A 24,020-nucleotide genomic window follows, 5' to 3' on the forward strand; every position below is an offset into this window, starting at 1 on the left:
CTGATCCGGGAGCAACATGAAGTGATTACAGAAATACCTTGTCTCCCAGGTATTAAATAGCTATTTTGTTCTGAAATATTGGCCGTCCACATTGGGTAATGAATACTCCCCACCCTGGAAATATATCTGTTGTTTCTGTGGCAGTTACTTAATTGGTCGGTTGCCAGCTTGATGCCTGTTTGTTACACACTACCTTCATACACACTATGGGCAAGTTTCATCTTTCCATCCAGGAACCTCTTGAGTTTAACTACGGACTGTGGAGGCCAATGGTGGCCACTTTATTTATTCCTATTTTTTTACAATCGTAGTAGAACCTCTGGTCAACATTTATCACGCATTCGCACATTAAGGGAAATTTTTGAACACTGATTAGCCTGTTCTGCAATGTCTTTGGACTGTGGGAGAAAACAGGAGGAAACCCATCAGGCACGGGGAGAACATGCAAACTCCATGCACACTGACCCGAGGTGGGAATCAGACCCAAACCCTGGAGGTGCAAAGCGTTAGTGCTAACGACTATGCCATCATGCTGACAGTTGTATCTATACAATGGATTGGCACCCTATCCCCCCTCCCCCCCCCCCCCCCCACACACACACACACTTGTATATAGGATACAGCAGTATAGACGATGAGTGAACCTTTCATATATTTAAATCTGTATTATAAATAGCAACAAATGAGCTACCTTTAAAAAAGAGAGAGAGAGTGAGAGAGGTTTAATGGTTCCCACAGATTGTCACGCAGAGCAGTGTTTAGGCAACAGCGCAGTGTTTACAGAATATAAAACCTTGTGCATTATAAGAGAGATTTGTTTTACGCGCGCTCGCGTGAATGACGCATACAATGGGGCGGGGCTTGCGCGCGCCCAGTCCCACGTGCCGTTAAAGGGAACGCTTTGATGATTCTACAGAATCGGGTAACGCCATCTACTGCAGCGCGGCTCTCATACACGATACACCCTGACCTGACTCTGAGAGAGAGAGAGAGAGAGAGAGAGACGCGCACCCTGATTGAAGCGCACACACTGATATATATGTTTTTTTTTATTATTCGCTCCACCTCCTGATGATGGATGAACAATGGAGAAGAGGTCAGCCGAAATTTCTGGCGAGCCTGCTCTGTTCCCACGCGCTGCATCACTGTTGACGATGCCCTCGCTGGTGGTGGTGTTGTTGTTGACGTGTGGGAGGCCAGGGACGGGCCTGAAGCGCCGCTAGAAAAGCGCACTCGTCTTGTCGCCGGTCTTCTTGTGCTCTCGGATGCGCGCGGAGACATGGTGACGCTCCCGGCTCTCGCGCACTACTGGCCCCTGGTGCGGTTCCTCATCCCGCTGGCCATCACCAACATCGCCATCGACCTCGGCGAGCAGGCAAGTAGCGCAACGACATGCATCACTGCGACATTTCTCATTGGATCAAGCATTAAGAGCTAGAACGCATTTCATCATGATTATCTGCCTTAAGCAGGATCAGCCTAATTCTCTATGTGCATTTACAGCAGATCTCTCTCTCTCTCTCTTTATCTCTCTCTCTCTCTTTACTGTATGTGTACGGACCAGGCATTTCCTGCGTAGTGTCAATGCAAAAAAAAAAAAAAGGCCAAGATGTATTGCTGCTCGACTTTGACAGCCTCAATAAAGATCCTGCATGGTGTATAATCTAATAAATTGTGACAGATCTGTGAATTCAGCAGTGCAGTGGATAGCACTGTTGCCTTGCACCTCCAGGATCCGGGTTCGATTCCCATCACTGGATCTGTGTGCATGGAGTTTGCATGTTCTCCCCCTGTTTCCTGGGTTTCCTCCAGGTACTCTGTTTCCTTCCAAAGACATGCAAATTGCCCTGTAGTGTGTGTGTGTGTGTGTGTGTGTGTCCTGTGATGGATCAGCACCCTGTCCAAGGTGTACCCCGCCTTGTGTCTCAAGTCTGCTGGGATAGAATCCAGCACCCCGGCCCTGTACACAGGATAAAGCGGTATAAACAATGAGAGTGAGTAAGATCTGCGAATTGTGATTAGAATCAGAATACAGGCTTGACAGAACATATGAACGTAGAACAGCATACACTGCTGCATCTGATGATGATGGTCTGTGTGTCACCCGATGTGTTACCCGGTGCATCCTCTATCAGCCCAAACAATGGTGTGTGAATAAGAGTGTGATGAATGCATGTGTGTTGTTTTGCAGCGGGCTGTGACCTCGAGCTGAACCAGACCCAGGTTGCTGTATTCAACCTCTTTTCATAAAGCTATATACTGTAATGTTGATGTCTACATGGAAAAATAATTCAGTGCGTGTTTCATTCGGTGGCTTAGTGGTTAGCACTGTCCAGGGTCTGGGTTCGATTCCTGCCCAAGGGTCCGTGTGCATGGAGTTTGCATGTTCTCCACTTGTTTGGCTTTCCTCCAGGTACTCACCATTGGTCCTCTTTGTAGCCTAGTTGGACTAGAGAGATTCATAGATTTTTCTTTCATTATGTTGCATTGTGTGTTAAGCTGTGTTTGTTTAATCATTACTGCTGTGATTTATTGACACCCTGACAGAACCATTTCTCAAACATGTGGTTATACAATTTACATGTGACGTTTGCATATAGATTTGACTTGCATGCTGTTGAAATATTCATTCTTATCTGGTAAACTGCACTTTGAATCATTCTTGCTTGTGTATGTGGCTAGTCAGAGAAAACGATTATTAGTTGTGCTGTATTTTTTGGAACGTGTCAGGAGTTGCTCTGACGTGTCTGTCTTCAGGGGTTTCATCTATTACCAACGATGCGTGTGTTTGCACAGGACGTACGCTGTTTTTACCGCTCTGTTTCAGATGTCAAACATCCTGGAAAAGCACACATTCTGAAATGTTTTCAAAAACCAATGCAAATTAGCGGTTGTCTCTATGAACTTTAAAACAGATGAGTCAGGTCATTTTTGTGTTTTTTTTTTTTTTATAGCAAGAGGTAGATTTGGCATGGACATTCTATGTAATTTAATGATTTTAGTGCTGTATAGTAAAGCACAGCACCCATTGTTGTGAATCAGCCGAGAGTTTCTTAGGCAATTTGACCACAGTTTGTTTTATAACAACAGATTTTCCCTGAAAGCTTGTAAAAAGAAAGAGTAATGTATGTTTGTGTGGCCTGAAATTGTAAATGCAAAGGCGGAGACATGTGACAGCCAGTGATAAATAATTAGCAAAAATACATTTAAAATGCGTACATTTCTTCGTATTGGAAGGTCAGTTGTCTTCACTGTTTTCGCTTACACTAGGGTAGGGGATTAAACAAAAATATTATTCACATATCAACATATCTAAATTAAGAGTAGAATTTCCACTGAAGTAAACCATGTAGGTTGAGTAAAAAATAAATGGTTTTAAATTATGATAAACACATAAAAACAGTTATTTAAAAGCTTAATTTATCGTAGTTGTATAGGGCTTACACCTACATCAAAATCGAGGAATAGACTAAAGAGTCCGCACTCAGTAACTGACATCTGTTATCTTTCTGAACACTGCTGTAAGGCATTTAGAAACTGAATTTGTGACACACCCACACACGAGAACATGAGAAGATAAGCAGTGTAACCTTAGATTCATTATTGAGAGGCATCTGAAATTTCATTACTGTTTGTCTCGTTAGAGCTTAAATGCATAAATGATCTGTGTGGTCTTTTCCTCTGTGTTTTTCCCAAACTGAAGGATTTAGTTTATAACCTGTCAAAACAAGATGTCGTAAAATGATGGCATTGGAAAGTCTTCACATGGTTTTTGTGAACTAGATGTTCCATTTTGCATTGTAATCAGTGAGTCCTCAGTCCTAACAGAAGTGCACATTGATATTTATGTCTTTGCTCCTTTCCTGCACTGGTGACATGAAGAAAGGACATGGGTGGGGGAGATGATGTCAGGCATCCACCATCTGTCCCATAATCAGGTCACCTTTATCAAAAAAGCAAGATGGATTGCTGTTAGGCTGCAGTTTAAGCTTTAAATTCAGAACAAAATAAACTAAATTATCCAAATAGAGCCATGGCCTTGATCTGATGGTACGTTTGTAAGGGGAATAAAACACAATGGGTTGTGATGCAAGAAAATAATCTGTGTTGGGGTGGTCTGGCCTTCTTTCTCATATATTATAGTCAATTACAATTTTTTTTTTTACTTAGTAACAAATGTGAAAGATTGAAAAAAAAGTTTATAATAATATTTACTGTTATGTTTTATCTTCTGTTCATTCATTGTGTTTTAGACACAGTGTATTATGTGAGACCGTAGACTTCTGCAATAAATGTCACAATTCTTTTTGGTCAATTTAATTAAGAATCAATTATTTGTCACATGTAACTTACAGCACAGTAAAATTTAATTTTTGCATATCCCAGTAAGGAATCTTGGGTCAGAGCACAGGGTCAGCCAGGATACTCCACCGCCAGAGCAGATAAGGTCCGCCCAAAGGGCTCAACTTGGCAGTGCTCGGGATTGAACCCCCGACCGTCAGTAAACCAGAGCCTTAACCATTTGATCCACCCCTGCCCTTTTAACAAGCTGTTTTTATAGAAACGATAACGTATCAGAATGAAGGTATTGAGATAAACCTATTTAAATTACAGCTAAAACAGCTGTCAAAGCCACTGTAATTATAAAAAAAAATTAACCAACATCTTTACTTCCGTGTGAGTTCAACAATGCTCTGGTCTAAAAGTCCATATATATATAAAGCACAGGATATGCATCGGTAAAACATAATTTGTGGTTGGAAAATGGTGCTTGCTGATTACGAGGTGCCTAAAAAAAGTGTTGTGATCCTGAGGAAAGAGGAAGATCTGCAGACAGTGAGGTTATGAGTAAATCACCATCAGCATTTTCCATCAGCTGACAGAATACATCCTTTTCTATTTCAGCACATTTTCTACATTTAACTGTTACATAATATCTAACTATTTCTCTCTCCAAGAGGGGATAGTTTCGGTAAATTGCAAACCACAGTAAAAAAATTTAAACCTGCTGGTTCGTCCCATCATGCCACGCCTTACAGAAAAAGTGGTGCAGTTTGGTTATATATCAGCTGTGATGATGCTGATTAGGATTTACCAAGGGGTCTTTCATCAAAACAGACTACAAATCTGACACTTCCCTTTAAGAAACTACGTCCAAGCCTCTGCGATTACAGATTCCTTAGACATCATGTGACATTATTCATTTTCCAAGACAGGTTGTTGTTTAAAGTGTTTAGACTTTGTCTTTTGGTAACCAGATCTTTTTTAGTGACACTGATGGTAATCTAAGGATTACGCTCTTACTAAGAGGTCTGTGAATGACGGTGTTAACTGATACTAATGTAGTGGATTATATTTTTAATTCTCTTTTATGAGACTGAATTTGATTCTTATTAGGACATTTAAACACAGAATTGTAGCTCAGGGCAAAGCACCTGCTCACAGGAGATTGAGTGGGTGTATAGTATTTTGCCTGCTAAAAAATAAATAAATAAATAAATAAATAAATAGCTGAGAAATTGATTTGGGTTTGTTCTTGTGTACTTGCAGGCTTTAAACAGAGGGATCGCAACAGTCAAAAAGGATGCTGTGGAAATGCTGGCCAGTTACGGTCTGGCCTATTCCCTGATGAAGTTCTTCACTGGGCCTATGAGCGATTTCAAGAATGTGGGATTGGTGTTCGTCAACAGCAAACGCGACCGAACCAAAGCGGTCTTGTGCATGGTCACTGCTGGGACTGTAGCCATCATCCTCCACACACTAATAGGTTAGTGTGAGGGCGTATGCCAGAATGCACACTGACAAGTAACAATCATCAAAAATGTGTGTCTGTTTGATAGTTTATAAATATGGGTCATAAAGAAGAATGTCTTATAGAAATGAAGTTGTATTCAAAAGGATTATCTAATCTTGGATTCATCTAGTTCTACTTCAAGCTAAGTTCTACTCAAAACTTACTTAGGTTAGAGGTCCCAGCAACGTTGCATCGCCTTGTTCAGCAAAAATGGTCACATGTCCGATGTTGGTCAGAAGTTGGAGAAGGACTCGGGACTACTTGACCAAGAATATTAACATCTCCAAATGCTGTCATAAGACCAACATCGGTCATGTGACTGATTTTGATAAAGAAGGTGATGCGATGTTGCTGAAACGTTAAAAATATATATTTTTTTTAGGATTTTGAATAGAGAAACAGCTTAACAAGCAGTTAGCACAAGACCTTCAGCACAGGCTAAATAGCAGTTAGCACAAGACCTTCAGCACAGGCTAAATAGCAGTTAGCACAAGACCTTCAGCACAGGCTAAATAGCAGTTAGCACAAGACCTTTAGCACAGGCTAAATAGCAGTTAGCACAAGACCTTCAGCACAGGCTAAATAGCAGTTAGCACAAGATCCTTGGCACAAGACCTTTAGCACAGGCTAAATAGCAGTTAGCACAAGACCTTTAGCACAGGCTAAATAGTAGTTAGCACAAGACCTTCAGCACAGGCTAAATAGCAGTTAGCACAAAAATGCTAAAGCCTGATACACAGCACAGGGACAGTCATGTAAATTATTTCTGCCTATATATTGTAGAAAACTGCAGGTTTGCCTGAACTCCAACCTGTATCTTAGGCAGAAACTAAGTTTCATACTTTGGATAACCCCAAAAGTAAAAAGGATTTTACTGAAAGACATTGACACAGTGGTTGTTTACTAGGTACAATTATTTATTTACATTAGAGACCATTACTTAGCCTTTTTTGGCCTCTCAGCATTACCGACAAAAACGTCTTTGACCTCAGCTTTGATGCCAGATGTGCACTGGGTTGTAATTTTCATATGTACACAGCACTTGGTGATAATGGCTCAAAAAAGAACACTCTTCACGGGTTGTGCTTCCATCCGCTGTGTTGACACTGAGAATTTCTGCTAGCTTTACACCTACTCAGTGTGTTCCTTTTGCATGGATGGATCTCTTCCAAAGTGCACTAACTTTTACAGAAAGAGATACAAAGATGGAAAAATGGCATTACTTAGACACTGTAGTTAAATAGCCATTAAAACGCTGCTGTCCTCCTACTTGGTGCTCCACAGGTTGCAGCGGTCTCGCCCATGTACCGAAATACAGCTAGTTGATGATGCTGAGACCAAAAAAAACAAAAACTTGAATTATTATGGGGCTCAAGATGGCAACTATCTCATAAAATATAATATGATGATGACAGGATAACAACCCACACTGTTAAAGCTTTGGCAGTGTGCCTTCATGTTCTTGTTCAGATCCTGTGAATGTTCAGATAATTTAGTAGAGGGTGAACGTTGCATTATCACTTGGTTATACGTCTTTAGTATTAATACTACTAGAGTAGTCACACAATCTAGGGATAAATTTTTGGGAGAAAAAAACAATTTAAAAAGATAGGTTAATAGAAATTTTAAAAAAGGCTACAGGATGCAAATAAGTGAAACAGAAGAATAAAATTAGGAAGAGGACTGAATGAGGGAGGGAATGAGAGGGGTCTGTAGTGTGTAGTATACCTTTACTATACATGCCACTACTGTAATTATCTACACTCTAAAGCCAAAGGTATGTGCACATGTGACTCTTCTGAAAACCTTGCAAGCAGAAATAGGATATATTTGTATGCTGTAGCTTTATGATTTCCTTTCATGTCCAAACCTGTTCTACCATGAATTTACCTCTGTGCACTCTGGGTTGTAATTTAAATATATAAAAATATAAAATATATTGGTTATAACCCAAATATATGGGTTGTAATATAAAAATATATTTTTAAATAATTTACGGCTGATATAGAAATATTTGAGTAACTTTCATGAACACATGTGTGAAGTCTAGAAAACTGACTGTGTGCCTTATTTTACCATTAGTGACCTAATGTTCATGTAGCTGAATAAACACCAAACCCCACAGCCACGGTTCAGAATCTAGTGGAAATTCCTCTCAGAAAAGTACAGTAGAGACCAACTCTTTTATTAATGCCCATGGTCCTAGAAAGAAATGTTCTGGCTGTGGTGGTCTGGTTTTCATAAAATTTTGCAGTAATATTGTACTGATATAATAGAATAATGTTAATAATGTAGATTCATTCTACAAGTGGTATCTATTTGTAGAATTTTTTACGAGCCAAAATTGCTGATTGATGTATACTCATGGACAAGAGAATCAATAAACAATTTTTTTTTTTATCAATTAAAAAGGTTAAAAAAATCTATGTCCAACAGCACCAGAAGTTTAAAAATCAGACAACGTTGACAATGAGTCAACACATTCTTGCTTGTCCAGCAATTCCAGGTGCAGGCAAATGTCATTGAATGACGACTTATTATGTGGGACCCTGGAGTACCGGCAGCAGCAGTGGCTGCATTTTCTGTACAATTTCTGAAATGATGCCATCGAAGTAGTCTGTCTTGAATTAATTAATCTCTCTTGTTTGGGCATTGGACCTTGACAACAGTTGTTGAATCTGTCCTATAGTCTGAAAATGTTATTCCTAGCAACTCCAAACCATCTGGGAATGTCTGCCAGCATTGTCTACATGGGGCATTAGAGTGTAAAACTAAAATGCACAATTACAGTAGATTGTATTCCTTACTTTTATATCAAGACGTGTCAGCTGGATATACAGCGGTACCAAATCAGCATACAAATCTAATCCTTGCTGGAGGAGTTCCCAAGGCAAAACTTCATATTATGAAACGCATTTTTCTATAGGAAATAATGTAGATGCAGATAATCCGTTCTAGCCACCCAAAAATTACCAATATTACCAATTTATAACACTATAATCCTTTTTTTTATATATAAAAACCATCAAAACATTAAAAAAAGACATGTAAATGTACATTAAACCTCACTTAACCTTAATTTATGATTTCTCTTGGTACAACCTGCTTTCAAAAAGAAACTGAAAGTGGTTCAGTTTTCTTCTTGCTACTGTCCTTGCTTACATTCTTGGCATCCATTGGGCTATGTCTACACTAAATCTTGTATAAAATGTAAAAAAAAAAAGTTAATGGCTCTTCAGTTCGGCATGGATTGTTCACTCAAATGGCGAAAATGTTTTCTATGCAAATTTCTTGCAAAATTTAAGTTCTCAAAGCAAAAAAAAAAATTTGGAGGTGAGGTGTTCATATGCTGAGCTACCACTATAATCACAGGCAAATTTAATCTATGGCGCCTCTCAAGAAGATGTAAGTTAGGTTATCCATACTAGCATGACCAGAGTTTTTTTTTTTTTAATGTAAGAAGGCAAACGACATTGAGTTTTCATAACTTTTTATACAAATATCTGTATAATATTACATGTGTATAATTTCTTTTGTCCATGAGTATATTTTTATTTTATGTCGGGCCCAGCCTTCACAGACCTCGGCTACTACATCATCAACAAACTGCATCATGTGGACGACTCAGTGGGCAATAAGACCAGGAAGGCTTTTCTCTACCTGGCTGCGTTTCCTCTTCTGGATGCCATGGTGAGCAGTTTCACTGTCCTTTCTCCATCTCCTATCAAACACTGACAATTCTCACATTGCTGGCAGTCATGCCACAGACCATTAGAACTGGCATGCCTTTTTTTTTTTCAGGACAGATGGAGTGTGTATATTTGTGTGTGTGCGTGTGCGCATGTGTGTGCGCGTGTGTGTGCGTGTGAGTGTTTGTGGAGATGTATTTGTGCTTGCAGTGCCAATCTTCACCTCCTGTTCTGTTCTGGAGGCCCAGCAGTATCCTTCTGTTTGTGTCCATGCTGTACATGTTGTATAGCTTCCAAATGGCACGGTGTCCTTTGGGACAATTTTGCAGCAGCTCACCGTTATATCCTGGTGCTAATATTAGAGCAACCTGTTTGAATTCGAGGGGTAATCAACCATGACTTGAGTTCTTGGAAATGTGTGTATTTCCAGGCCTGGACCCATGCTGGAATCTTACTAAAGCACAAGCGCAGTTTCCTGGTTGGCTGCGCCTCGATCTCTGACGTCGTAGCTCAGGTAAAGGCAGTCATTCATTGTCACTTTCCACCCGCTAAATGTTAATTCACTCAGGCAGTTTGCAGTTTTATTGATATATTTACCACTACACTCAGTTTGACCTCATTCGTTAATTGTTTTATGGGTCATTGGTTTGTTGCACAGAAGCCTCATTAACTACTTCATTATTTATTTATTTTTTTTCCCTTCCAGATTGTTTTCGTGGCTATCTTACTGCACAGTCATCTGGAGTGTGTGGAGCCATTGCTGATTCCCATCTTGTCTCTGTACATGGGAGCTCTGGTGCGGTTCACCATCGTTGGACTGGGCTACTACCGAAACATTCACGACAACATCCCGGACTCCAGCGGCCCTGAGGTTGGGGTGTGTAGCTCTTGACCTTATTATTGCTTATACGCACACTGACCTAAAGAATGGACACTAAGGACAAATGTTACGCACACAGGCTTTGTAACCGTGTTTTGTTCCCCCTGATTTTTTTTCTCTAATTTAGAGATTCATTTCCAATTCCCACCATTTAGGGCACTCTTAGCAGACAAGCTCTCCCTAGCAAACAAGGAGGGTGTAGGTCAGGGGTACTGAAGTAAAATTTAGGTTCTGCCATTCTGTACTCGCAGTTTGGGTATTTTACACTCCATGTATCACTGCGGATATGTTTGTACAAACAATGTTTTGTCATGTTACTGCTTTTTTTTTTTTTTTTGGGGGGGGGGGGGGATTTTCCCCCTGATTTTCTCCCTAATTTAGTCGTGTCCAATTCCTCCCCGTCACTAGGGGCCTCCCACATTAAGGCTACTAATACCACTCGGAGGGCCGAAGACTATAACATGTTTCCTCCGAACCACATGACGCCAGCCGATCACATCTTGTCGAACTGCTTGGGCGGCGTAACACACATGGATGACAGCGCTATCCGCTCCTTCTGCTTGCGTGAGCTCACAGACGCCCCTAATTGGCTACAGACGCCCCTAATTGGCTGCAGAGCCGTGATTGATGTGGGAGCACTAAGTACCTCTCATCCCTCCCCTCTGAGAGAGCTCGGCCAATCTGCTCTCTCTAGACCTCCGGCTGCGAGAGGTTACAGCATCACCTGGGAATTGAACTCACAATTATATTAATTCTCTAACTTATCAGGAAAGCATCAAGGTCCAAATAGAACAGTCACTAGGTCTGGGTCCGCCACTTAATGATGCCTGGTGTAGGTTAACACGGGCTTTCTCTGAGGCATGTGAAGCGAACGAATGCATCTTATCAAGCTGTTGCTCACACGCCGTTATGGATAAGAGGAAAGCATGAGCTCACAGATGCACATGATAACTCTGGATGATTGTGCAAATGCATTTCTGTAGGACCTTTATTTGTTTTGTGTCTGTGTGTGTAGGGAGATGCCACGATTAAAAAGATGCTGAATTTCTGGTGGCCTCTGGCCCTCATATTAGCCACACAGCGGATCAGCAGACCCATCGTCAACCTGTTTGTTTCCCGTGACCTGAAAGGCACCTCTGCAGCCACTGAGGTCAGTGATTTCACACACTTGTGTGCACACGCATATGATGAATATTAAATTACAACAAAGAGTACTTGATTAAAGAGGAATTGAAACCAGCTGTTGTCCATTGGTACTTTATTTACATGGCAAATGCACATGACACACTCCAGTCTGCCTAGTTTAAATGAAACGCCCATTAATGCTAATTTATGTAGGTGTGGAAGTAGTTTGCCAAAATGATGAAAGCGTTCTATGAGATATTGTCATCTTGGATCTAAATAAAAATTCAGAGGAAAGGAATAAATGTTCTTGCTGGTCTATCCTGGTTATCCAGGACATTCAGGTCATCAGCTGACTTAATTTTATTGCCACATAATGTTGTTAAGCCTAGACCTGACCACTGAAGCAACCCCAGATCATAACACTGCCTAAAGAGGTTTGTACAGTGGACACTATATCACTTCATGTGCTTCCCTTCTTACCCTGACACACTCATCACTCTGGTATAGGGTCAGTCTGAACTCATTAGATCACATGATCTTTTTCCATTGTGTCAAAGTCCAAACTTTATGGTGCCTAGAAAACTGAGGCCTTTTTTTCTTAGATGATTAGTCCCAATTTTGTGAGTTCCCATCACGTTGTGTGTGTATGGAAATTTCTTTACTTACACTATATAACATAATTATTTCTACTGTATATTTCTTCACCAAGTACTTATGTGATCTCTGATCATAGTCATTTATTCAATTTGTCTTTTTTTTAAACACACTTTTATTGCAGTTTACCACTATCCGATCAGGTTTTGTAGTTCTTAAATCAGTTCCAATGAATGTTTTTTTTTTTGTTTTGTTTTTTTCGGCACAGCAATGCAGTAATTAAATATACTTGAAGCAGAAACCTCAAGCATATGTGATGGGCATCGTGTCTATCTATGTCTTGTCCACAAATGAACCTCTGACTCAAGAAAAGCTAAGAAAGAACCACATCTGAGCCTCTAATTCATATTTACATATAATTTTCATAATAAATTTTCATAATAAATACCACTGCATATATTTTCATACAAGGACTCAGTTATTAAAGTGTGATCATGAACATTTGTCATTTTTAGAGCTATTGCTTAGACTGTTCCATTCACTCTATGTCCTGTTATGATCACTAATGCTGTATTAATATTGATAATTTAGATATACAGGTGTAAACCAAACTTTTTTCAAGTTGTTAAAATTCCGGGCTAAATAGACATTTACAGAATGTTCACGTAAGCCAAAGCTCAAACCAATAAATAGTGAAACTTTCAGTGGAATTTGTTTACACCCTTTTTATAATCAAGTTTGCAAGGTCAAGGTCTATTATATACAGGGTTTTTTTTTTTACTGTTAGAAATGCAGCTTGATTTTCACACTTTCAGACTGTTTTAGCTTCCAAACTTTGCTTTACATCTTTGTGTTAATTTAATGACACATGTAATGTTGACGCATTATGACGCAGGGTAGCAGCTGAGTGCTTTCAGGCATTTTATTTCTGTAATTACTATATAACACCAGTGATCTGAACTATTGTATTAAAGGTATCTTTAGATTATCTTTAATCTGAATTGTGATTTACAGGTCCGGAAATTGTAATTAAAATGGCCTAAAAAAAATTAGAGATTAAAAAAGGTGATCAAATTTTTCTTTCTGCATGGGGAAGCTACTATAATGTAATGAAATGCCGTTCTGATTTGTGATATTTTCAAAAAATTATAATTTTTTTTATTGTTACTTTTTATGATTGTGACCATTAATACAGCCAGTAACCTGCTTTCTTTTGGCTAATTACGCTCTTATTCTTTTGTTTAAAATTAATTACATTTATTTCTGATTATTTGCAGTTTAACAAGATGCATCACCTTCAAAAAAAGTGGCTTTTTTTTTTTCTTTTTACACATCTAGCCTTGTTAAAAACGGGGTATAAAAATTATGATGCTGGCCACCCTGAAGTTTTAGTTTAAAAGTTTAATTATGACATATCTTAACTAGAGCATTCTTTTATATGTATTATTTTTAGGCAGTTGCGGTTTTGACAGCCACATATCCTGTGGGCCACATGCCATATGGCTGGCTGACTGAACTTCGTGTTATCTACCCTGCCTTCGACAAGGTAAGGCTGCTTTGTTCCATTTATAAGATACAAAATGTAAAACAGCATATGTACAGTCATCTGAATTAGAACCACTGGCTCTGTAAAAGGCTCAATACCTGTCACACTATTTCATGCCCTTGTTGTAATTCATCATGCTTAACTAAAGCACCAGTTTAGCATTTGAGTAGGCGGAGAAATTCGTTCCAGTGACAATTTCCACCTCCAGAAAACACCTGTTTACCATGAAAATTGCACGTGAAGTGTAATTTTCCAAGTCTCCACCTCTAGTAGGCACCAGCATGTCTATGGCGCTCCAATGCCATTCCACAGTGTAATATTTACAGATAAACAACACAGAGAAGGCAGAGGAATTAGGACAGAGGCCTACGTTGGGAAAGGCATCCTGACGTTTATGATTGTTATCTTCTCCCGAGCTTTGTGCTACGTTTTCTTGACTGATCTCCCGCATCTGTGTCATGCTGCCTCAGCAAACTCGGATACACGACACATCACAGGCAAAAAGGATCCTATTAACTGCACCTATTAAGAATTGAGCCTGTATTATAATAAATGACTATTTTTCACAATTAAAACCTTTTTGTTTTTATAACTTTCTTTCCCTTTCCCAGAACAACCCGAGCAATAAATTGGTCAACTGTGGCACGACGGTCACCAAGTCACATATCAAACGTTTCACGTTTGTCTGTATGGCTCTGTCGATAACAGTAAGTGCTGCTTCACCCTCGCCTGCATCTGATCTTCCTGCCGCCCTTATTGGGGCTTCTGTGTGAATCTAATGTTACAAGTCAAAAAGCTATGCTTTGTAAATTATTTCTGCATAAAACCAGTGCAGTCACTCTGCGCCTGCTCTTAAACCATAAAGATGTTTATATATAGATAATAAATAATTCTATACTAAATCATTTTAGTCACATCTCTGACTTAAATCCATTCTAATTATAGGTTTTTTAGTACATTATACTGCTTTTGTAGGCACCAGCATGTCTATGGCACTCCACTCCCATTTGACAGTGTAATATTTATGGATAAATAAAAATGAAGAGATGGAATTTAGGATAGAGGCCTGTTCAGGGAAAGATATCCCGACCATAATGGTGCTTATCTTCTGCAATTACTACCTTTGTAAGCAACAATATAAGTAGAAATGCAACACATCACCAACTTAAAATGATGACTGTCTACATTTAAGCTATAGTGCAAAAAAAAAGCATGAGTGCTGTTATTCTGAATATCACTATGGTAATTGAATAATCATTGCCAAGATCATATTTAGTATAACCGATATTCCTTTGATGAAAGTTACATGAACAAGAAATAGATATCGAGTTACTGACTTTTTAGACACAATAAGAAGTAAAATTTCTTTTCATTTTTCTTTTCATTTAATAAGCATTTATATTTTAGTACAAAAGTTACCATTATGCCACTATCTTTGTTGTACGCATGGTTTCAGTATAACAAACTATTGTCAGAATTTTATTTGAGAAATACAAACAGTGTTTTTTTTTTTTTACTATGAAAAAGTCTTGACCCACCCCTCATTTCATTTTTAGTTCCCAAAGAGCCAGACTTTCTTAAACTTTCAATGTATATCGTATACTGTACCTGTACCTGATCTGTTTTAGAGGAATGCTTTTTTGTTTGTTAAGCCACACAGTAACTTAGAGATCATTCAAGGATATAAATCATCTAACTTAAAATACTAACCAGTGAGAAACAGGTGCAGATGATGACAGATGATCAGGCCGCTGATTAGAATACTGGTGATTGTGAATGCTGAGTGGTTGGAAGAGACGAGAGGGGAAATGAGGTCGCTGCTGAGGTTGTTACATAAACAACAAATTTTTTTATCGTATCTTTAAGCACTTTTCAGCTTGTCACAGTAAAACATGTGTTCCCATTCCTTTAATTCAGTTTACATAATTCAATTATATATATATATATATATATATATATATATATATATATTTCATATTGTGTGTGTGTGTGTGTGTGTGTGTGTGTATGTATGTATGTGTATATATGTATATATATATATATATATATATATATATATATATATATATATATATACACACACAACCAGGTCGTGGTGTAGTAGGTTTTATTAGTGGTAGAAAAACATTTAGATTTGATTTGTTTAGACTGTATATGCACATAAATGATTACTGGTTTGATTAAATGTTAGATGTGGAGTCTTTTTGTAAATACTACACTTGAACTATTTTGTCCAAAAATATTTATATGTAATTTCGTTTAGTAAGCGTTTTTAAACAGCATGACATCACATAATCCTGTTTTTCATCATAACTGCTGCTGGCTAATAAAATGCTTTAAAACACAAAGTGGTGCGATCTTTTAACATTTAAGGCAGTTAAATGTGAAATTATCATGAAGATCATCATTATAGCACAATTACTGAACAAAACATGTTATTTGCCGTGTACGTAATCAGCTGTGAGGTATGTGTGTTATATTAAACGCCTACGAGTATGCATTTGGAACTGCTATAAAATATTTAAAAACCTGAAAACCCTCCCAGCTATGCTACTAGCCAGCGTCTCCGGATCTACCACAACCCTGACTATAAATAAATGAATAAATAAACAGTTTACTAGTGATGAATAGGGGGGGAAAAAGAGAGAAAGAATGACTAAATAACTGAAGTGCAGCATCTAGAATAGGATTGAAGGTTTTTTCCTGTGCATGGCATCATTATGGAACAGCAGGTTCATGTGACTGGAAAGTCATGTGGCATTTCGTCAAAGGAAATTGTACTAACAATAAATGCCCTGCTAATAAAAGTTTGTTCCATGCTAATGGCAAAAAGTTCTTAGCGTTTTATTGTCATCTTTGTACAGCTCTGTTTCGTGGTTTTCTGGACACCACACATCTCTGAGGGGATCCTGGTGGACATCATCGGCGTGGACCATGCCTTTGCTGAGCTCTGTGTTGCCCCATTACGGATCTTTTCTTTCTTTCCTATACCAGGTAAAGCGCCGAACATACCTTCGATGCACACACACTCATGGACATTTAAACTGTAGATTCTAGCAGAGAACCCCAGGATTTTGTCTTCCGAGCAGCTGTGTCACTTTACACATGCAGAAATTCATGAGTCACGGAGTTGTGTAATTCGGTGAAGGTTGAGCAGTAAACTTTAAGCTGCTGTCAAAGGAGCTGTACTGTAAGGAGCAACGAATACGGTCACACTTTTATAGAGTTTTCATGAGAACGGGGCATAGGGCATTTAACAGCAGATAAAGCAGTGAGAGAGAAATAAAAGCGCTTTTCTCTCAGACTGTATTGTGCAGTGTGAGAACAAATCAGCAGAGACATAAAAGAGTGATGGTAAAACCAACTTATCAGCCAACATCTGCTTGAGGCAACTAACATTCTGAAAAATACTGAAAAATAGATATTGAACCGAGCACAGTCACAGACCCCAAAACAAGACGAATGTCATCATTAAGGACTATAACAAGTGCTTAGTACAAGTGGCTTAGTGGTTCGCACTGTCACTGTGCACCTCCTGGCTTGAGGGTTTGAATCTAGTCTCCACCCTGGGAGTGTGGGAGTGCATGTTCTCCCCTGTGTATGGTATGTTTTCTCGAGGTACTCCAGTTTCCTCCCACAGTCCCAAAACGAACCATGTAGTTTGATTCTCCACTTCCAAATTGCCCAGAGTGAATAAATGGGTGTGTGTGTATAACTGCCTGTGCTTTTGCCCTGTGATGGTTTGGCACCTCATCAAAGGTGTATCCCACCTTGTGCTCTACGTTCCCTGAGATAGACTCCAGGCCTACCACAACACTATGAAGGATACAGTAATACAGATCAAGGATGATGGATAACAACTTATAGGAAACTCTTTAGTGGGGAAAAAAGATGATCGTACTTGGTAACTACAGTATGAGTAACAGACAGGTTGTGTAGAGTGATGTTTTAGAACAGTTGTCCCCAACCTTTTTATCACCGTGGACCGGTCAATGCTTGACTATTTTAATGCGGCCCCGGGAGGGGAGGTGTAAGCCAGTTTTGCGACCCATTCCTCGTCACTGAAATGTGCTGCCAGCAGTGAGAAATCTTTGCAGCGGCTCTCGTAATGGTGCGCAAGACCTAACCGGTCATTTCTCAAAAGAAAAGGTTTTTAAAAATTAAATATCATTCAGACTCAGATAATACATAAAACGGAAATATATAATTATTTATTGTGTCACCCGGTACCATTTGATCCATGGACTGGTTCTGGTCTGTGGCCCGGGGGTTGGGAACCACTGCTATAGAAAATAGATGTTTGGAAGGTTTCTCCAAAATGGAAGCTTTGTGGTAGCGTTGCATAGAGTTCATAAGACTGTGATGGACTGAGATGTCAGTGCTGCATTAATTTAAAATTAAAAAGATATGTTTTAAAATTAAAATTACAATATAGAATGCAACAGGAGTTTGGTACAGTCTTAAGACAGTATTGTCTAAAAGACTTGAGCCACCTTTTATTTCTTCATGTTTTTCCTTTAAAAAATTCCTTTAAATTTTTTTTTTAACGTAGTTTAAAGAAATAGTTTAAACACACCGGCAATGCAGTCAAAGCTCGATAGAAAAGACGCGATGGAACACTAACAATCATGAATTGGCCTCCCCAAATATTATTGGACAGAACAAAAGGCAGGCAACACCAAAGGAATGAATGAAAAAATAAAAGAAAGTCTGGCTTTTTGGAAGCAACATACAGTATAAAGAAAATAGGGTGACTCAAAAGATTTGCATAGTACTGGACATTTTACATTCACAAGTAAAAATATTTTTTATTGTTTATTACTAAACATTCAAATTAATCTAATTCTCATAGGGGTGTAAATGGTGAGAGTTTGGGGATCATTTGTCTCATTTGGTTGATGGCATTTTATCCAGTTTACCTGATGCCACAGTGGACAAACTAATCCAGAATAAATATTATTACATGAAATGGTTATGGTAGAAAATCCCTTGCAACATACATGTCTGAATTCATGTTAGTAATTGTACTGTTGTATAAAAACGCATTGCATGGCTAAGGGATATCAGCATAGGAAGGAAACTTGAGACAGATGAATAAAGACCTGTACGCGTGTGTGTTCTTGTAATGATCCAAGCATGTGGCAGCGGTGCAGTGCATTTAATCTTCAACCATGCACATCAAGGTAACATTCACATCAAACATAAGAACGGGGGAAAATGTGATCTCATGTAATGTGGATGTTGAATCTAGACAGGCCATTTTTAGTATTCCAGGAACTGCTAATTGCCAGGGATTTTCATGCACAAAAGTCTCGACACAGAATGGTGCGCTGATAATTGATGTTGGAGATCAGACCAGTTCATGCTGACAAGAAGGCTATGGTCACTCAAACAACTACACTTTTCAACGTGGTGAGCAGAAAAGCATTTGTACTGTACAGTATATGCACAAAACATCAAACTTAGAATCAGATGTGCTACAGAAGCAGAAGACCACATAAGATTTTACTCCTGTCAGCATAGAATAGAAATCTGAAAAGACAGTGGACACAGGGTTATAACACTAAACTGCACAGTTAAATATTGGTAGAAAGAATTCTGCATTTATTGTGGCTGTTTGTTTTTAATCGTATTGTCAAGTCCCAATATGTTGTGTATTGTAAGATGCTTTTCTGCTCACTGTGGATGTAAATAATGGTTATTTGATGACAGGATGTTTTGTGTGTATGTGTGTGCATGTGTATACTCCAGAGACTGTTGTGTGCAAGAATTCCATGAGATTCAAATCTGGCACCAAAAACTAGGTCATGGTTAAAGTTACAAAAATCACATGATTTTAAATTATTAAGTTCTTTAAGAAATTAAGTTCTTGATGTGAATCTGCATAGTTTTATAAATTGTGCTGCTAAAGAATTATTGGCTGATAATGAATAAATGCAAGAATCTGCAGGTGTTTTTTTTGTTTTTTTTTTGATTAATGAACATTTTTGTACCTCATCATATTTAAACTTATGAACAGTAGATGATGTAAAACCAGCTTCCTAAACAACTTTCTGCAAATTTCTACAAGACCAGTTAGTAACATACATCCTGATTATGGTGTTTATTCTACACCACATCAGTCTAATAAATCTTATTCTAGCTCATTTTACAGTTCAGTCTGACCTGGTTTTACCTTTGTTGTTTGAAAAGTAACGGTGCGTGCTCACCTCACCGGCTGGCTGATGACCCTGAAGAAAACCTTCGTCCTGGCTCCGAGTTCTGTCCTGCGGATCATCGTGCTCATCACCAGCCTCATCGTGCTGCCCTACATGGGGTGAGTGTCAACTCCTGCCTCTGTCTGGCTTTGTTCTGTACTATTTCTTTATGAAGCAATTAAGCAATATCACACACGAGGTGTAGATGTTTTGCTGGATATCAACATAGGCACGAGGATGCAGACCAATAATACAAAGAGAATATAAGTGCAAAATGGTTCTGATCACTGTGAAGCATTAAATCTGCTAGAAATATAAGAGATGAACTCCAACTTTGAGGTTAGGGTTAGACTTCCCATCTAATCTAAAAAATCCTAATTCCATGGTTTTTAAAGATTTTTATTCCTTTCTACATTGTAAAGCAATGCTGAAGGCGTCCAAAATATACAATAATCGCCTTTGAACAGTTGATCTTGAGATGTGTCTGCTACTTATGCTCTGTAAAGCCTTCATAACGCCTCTAATATGAGGTGATGTTTGTTAAGTGGTTCTTAATTTCTGAGGCTGGTAAAATGCACTCCTCTGCAGCAGAAGTAAGTTTTGGTCTTGCTTTCCTGGGATGGACTTCATCAGAGCCAGTTTTATCATGGTGCTTTAGGAGTTTTGCAAATGCACTTTACAATACTGTTCTTGCAAGAACTATTTCAGAACCGCTGACCTTCATGTTTTAAAATAACTATTGATAGCCTCCCCACTAGATCGCTAGTTCAATTCCCAGGTGATGGAGTAGCTTTACACAGCCGAAGTCCTGGAGAGAGCTAATTGGCCTAGCTGTCTCAGCGGGGTGGCACGTACAGTAGCGCTCTCACATCAATCACGGCTTTAGAGCCAATCAGGTGTCTGTGAGCTCAGTGGAATAGTAAAGTGTATTATGGTGCATGAGCGAGCAGTTCGAAAAGATGCAGTCTTCAGCCCTTCCTGACTGGTACAGTAGCAGCCATAATGTAGGAGCCCCCTAGTGACAGGTGGGAATTGGCTACATCTAAATTATGGGGAAATAAGGGAAAAATCCCCCTAAAAAATTCTAATAATAAATAACTATTGATTGTTGTTGTTGTCATAGTTTTAAAATCTCCAGTATTGTTCTGGAATGTAGAAAATAAATCACAAAGCAAAAAATATTGAATTAGAGCATGTGTGCAAACTTTTAATTTGTACTGTATGTTTAAATGACAACTGTTCCATAACAAATTATAAGAAATTGCACTAGTAGTTTAATCACCAGTCAGTGTAAATTACTAAAAAACTGTGTAAATAAAATAAAAATAAAAAGGGCATTACAACAGTTTTCTTCACCAATCAGTATAAACCAAATATTTAGGTAGAACTGATATACCTTTAAGGAGGAAGGTATTTAAACGTATATTAATTTTGTCCTCCTTTAAAGAAAATGTATGCCCACTTAATAATCTCAAAGATTCTTTGTGAAATTTTTGGCTCTTATTCAACAATCTCAGTGCCGCAGCTTTCGTATTCTTTCGGCTTTCGTGATTCTTGATTTAATATTTGCACCCTTTATTAATATTTAATATTACAAATCTTAATATTTAAGAGTTTCCAGTCGTAATCCTGTCGGTAACTTCAAGCTGTGCACATGTACTTCAGGGTGCATGGAGCTACCCTAGGGGTTGGATCTCTCTTAGCCGGCTTTCTTGGAGAGTCCACGATGGTAGCGATTGCGGCCTGCTACGTCTCCTGGAAACAGGTGAGGGACAACCAGATCTACATTTCACCTTCAAATGTGCTCAAGTGTCCAATGTAAAAGTACTGTGATTTATTATGACTCTAATGTTATATTCATTGTATTTGATCTACTCACTGAGACGGCTCTTATGTCACTCTGGGTGCAGATCTGTAATTATAAGGTCATTAGATTAATTTGACTTGACACAGACAGTCATTTCTCTTGAGTAGATCTGAGTGGATGTGAAATAAGAGGAAAGTAAGACAGACAGGTTGGTTTAAGGATTTCTGTAGCTGCTGATCTCCTGGAGTTTAAACTCAACGGCCTCAAGTTTACTTAGAATGGTGCAAAAAAAGACAGTGACTGGGTGGCAGTTCTGCAGATATAAACGTGTTGTTAATAAAAGAGGTAAAAAAAAAAAAAAGGCCAATCTGGATCGAGACAACAGTACATTTTTGTGAAAAGGTTTCTAAAGCAGAGCGTTCTTTTACAGCATTGTTGATTTAAATTATATAAATAAGTCAGAAGCTGTTGATTTAATTCTCTGGTATGGCAGCTCGGACTGTAGTTTCAGCTGTAACGTTAATAATGTTCAATAAATGTTAATTTAATAATAAGTCATTGTTTATGACTAGTAATAATCTGATCGAATATTTAGTTTTATTTCAAATATCTATCATCTTTGAGGTGGTGAAGATTCCAAAAAGGATTTAGTTCAGATAAAAGGAACTAAATAGTTTTGTGAATGTTTCATAACGGTAATTGTAGCTATAAATGGTTAGAAACCTTGAAAGTTTGATAATTCAGGATCATCTGCTTCAAGGCTGGATGTGTTGTGCAATTAGAGATACTCTTGGATGAATAGATGTTACTTTGTATGTTGCCTTTCTATCAGCTGAATCCAGTCTGGCCATTCTCCTCTGAGATTTCCAATGTTGAGTTTGGACTTTAGTAGAACTTTTTGACCATGTCCACATACCCAAATGTTGTAGACCATGTCTACATGCCTATGTCATCGGCTGATTATATATTTGAATTAAAATTCAGTTGAACAGGTCTACCTAATGAAGTACATGTCCTGTACCTCCAGTGTCCAGGTTCGATTTTCGCCTTGGGGTCTCTGTGCATGGAGTTTGCATGTTCTCTCCATGCTTGGTGGGTTTTCTCCCTGTACTCTGGTTTCATCCCACAGTCCAAAAACATGCAAATTAGGCTAATTGGAGTTACCAAATTGTTCATAGTGTTCGAATACCTGTGTCCTACCCAGATGTGAAACTGGGAATAAATATAATGGTGACCATTTGCACCACCTCCCTGATCCCTAGTTGGACTACAGAGGTTCCTAGATGGATGGATGAATAGATTTTCATCAAGGGTGCCAATAAACTTTAAGGGGATTTTTATGATTGTGAGCTACAATGTAAAAATAGTTGATGGATGTAAGTTGTCAGTTTTAAAAGTAGATTTCACGCTTTTCTTCCCAGAAAAAAAAGAAAGATTGCGATGGGGAGGTCACCATCGAGGGGGAGGACTCGGCCCCCATGAACGAGGTGCGGTCCAGCCGCCGGATAAACGACGTCGTCGAACTGAGAGAGGAGGACGAGGAAGAAGAGTGACCTTGAGCTTTCATGAGACGTCAGCCTCATACGCAATCCTCCTGGTTATGTTCAGTGCTCATAGGAGAACGTGTTGAGGGGGGACCCAGGGATCTTTCGCTTTGTAGGGCAGAGTTTTAATTGCTTACTGCCCCTTGTTGCTGCTCTTTCCCCCTTTGCAATGTGCACATGGAGGATGCTTGGAAAGGGAGCTGTAGTTAGAAATCATGACAGACAGATATGTCTATTATATTAAACATTGTTCAAACACACACAAGTATGTCTTAGCAGATGTTTTCCAGTTGTCATCGGAAACCTCTGCGTTGAGGACATTGAAGGGACCGATCTGTACCAAAGCGATGTCGTATGCTAACTGCTTTTCTTCTATGCGCTGAACTCTTCTGTGCTGTCGTCTTTAATGTTTATGAACCCTGAAATGGAAAGAAAATACTAAAATACTACACACACTAATTTCACCTTCTTGGAATATAAGTATCTTTGGCTGTTCTTTTTAATTTTCCATACACTGTAGGAAATAAAGATTCAGGAGCATGGACATCTGAATCGGAATGTCGCTGCACAGCTGAGACCTTTTATCTTCTTTAAAACAAAATTAATATATATAGATGCGCAAACACACACACACACACACACACACACACACACTCACACACAGTCATGGCCAAAATTGTTGGCACCCCTGAAATTTTTTAGAAAATCAAATATTTTTCACAGAAAAGTATTGCATTAACACGTTTTGCTATACACATGTTTATTCTCTTTGTGTGTATTGGAACAAAACAAAAAAAGGGAGGGGAAAAAAGCTCATTTGACATAATGTCACACAAAACTCAAT

The 24,020-nt window shown here is 38.7% G+C and overlaps 1 protein-coding gene across 1 annotated transcript; it reads left to right on the forward strand.

Moving 5' to 3' along the window:
* The first annotated feature begins 994 nt into the window (after nucleotides 1–994).
* ankhb (ANKH inorganic pyrophosphate transport regulator b) lies at nucleotides 995–23,401 on the forward strand. Its single transcript, XM_053509980.1, has 12 exons — nucleotides 995–1,375; nucleotides 5,551–5,767; nucleotides 9,366–9,484; nucleotides 9,914–9,997; nucleotides 10,190–10,360; nucleotides 11,379–11,513; nucleotides 13,536–13,628; nucleotides 14,240–14,335; nucleotides 16,493–16,622; nucleotides 19,821–19,944; nucleotides 21,491–21,590; nucleotides 23,054–23,401. Exons 1-12 carry the CDS (start codon nucleotides 1,079–1,081, stop codon nucleotides 23,183–23,185), a joined length of 1,698 nt encoding a protein of 565 aa, XP_053365955.1. The 5' UTR covers nucleotides 995–1,078; the 3' UTR covers nucleotides 23,186–23,401.
* Nucleotides 23,402–24,020: the final 619 nt, after the last annotated feature.

Source organism: Clarias gariepinus, chromosome 1 (genome assembly GCF_024256425.1).
Source record: "Clarias gariepinus isolate MV-2021 ecotype Netherlands chromosome 1, CGAR_prim_01v2, whole genome shotgun sequence".
In the NCBI taxonomy this organism is placed as follows: Eukaryota; Metazoa; Chordata; class Actinopteri; order Siluriformes; family Clariidae; genus Clarias; species Clarias gariepinus.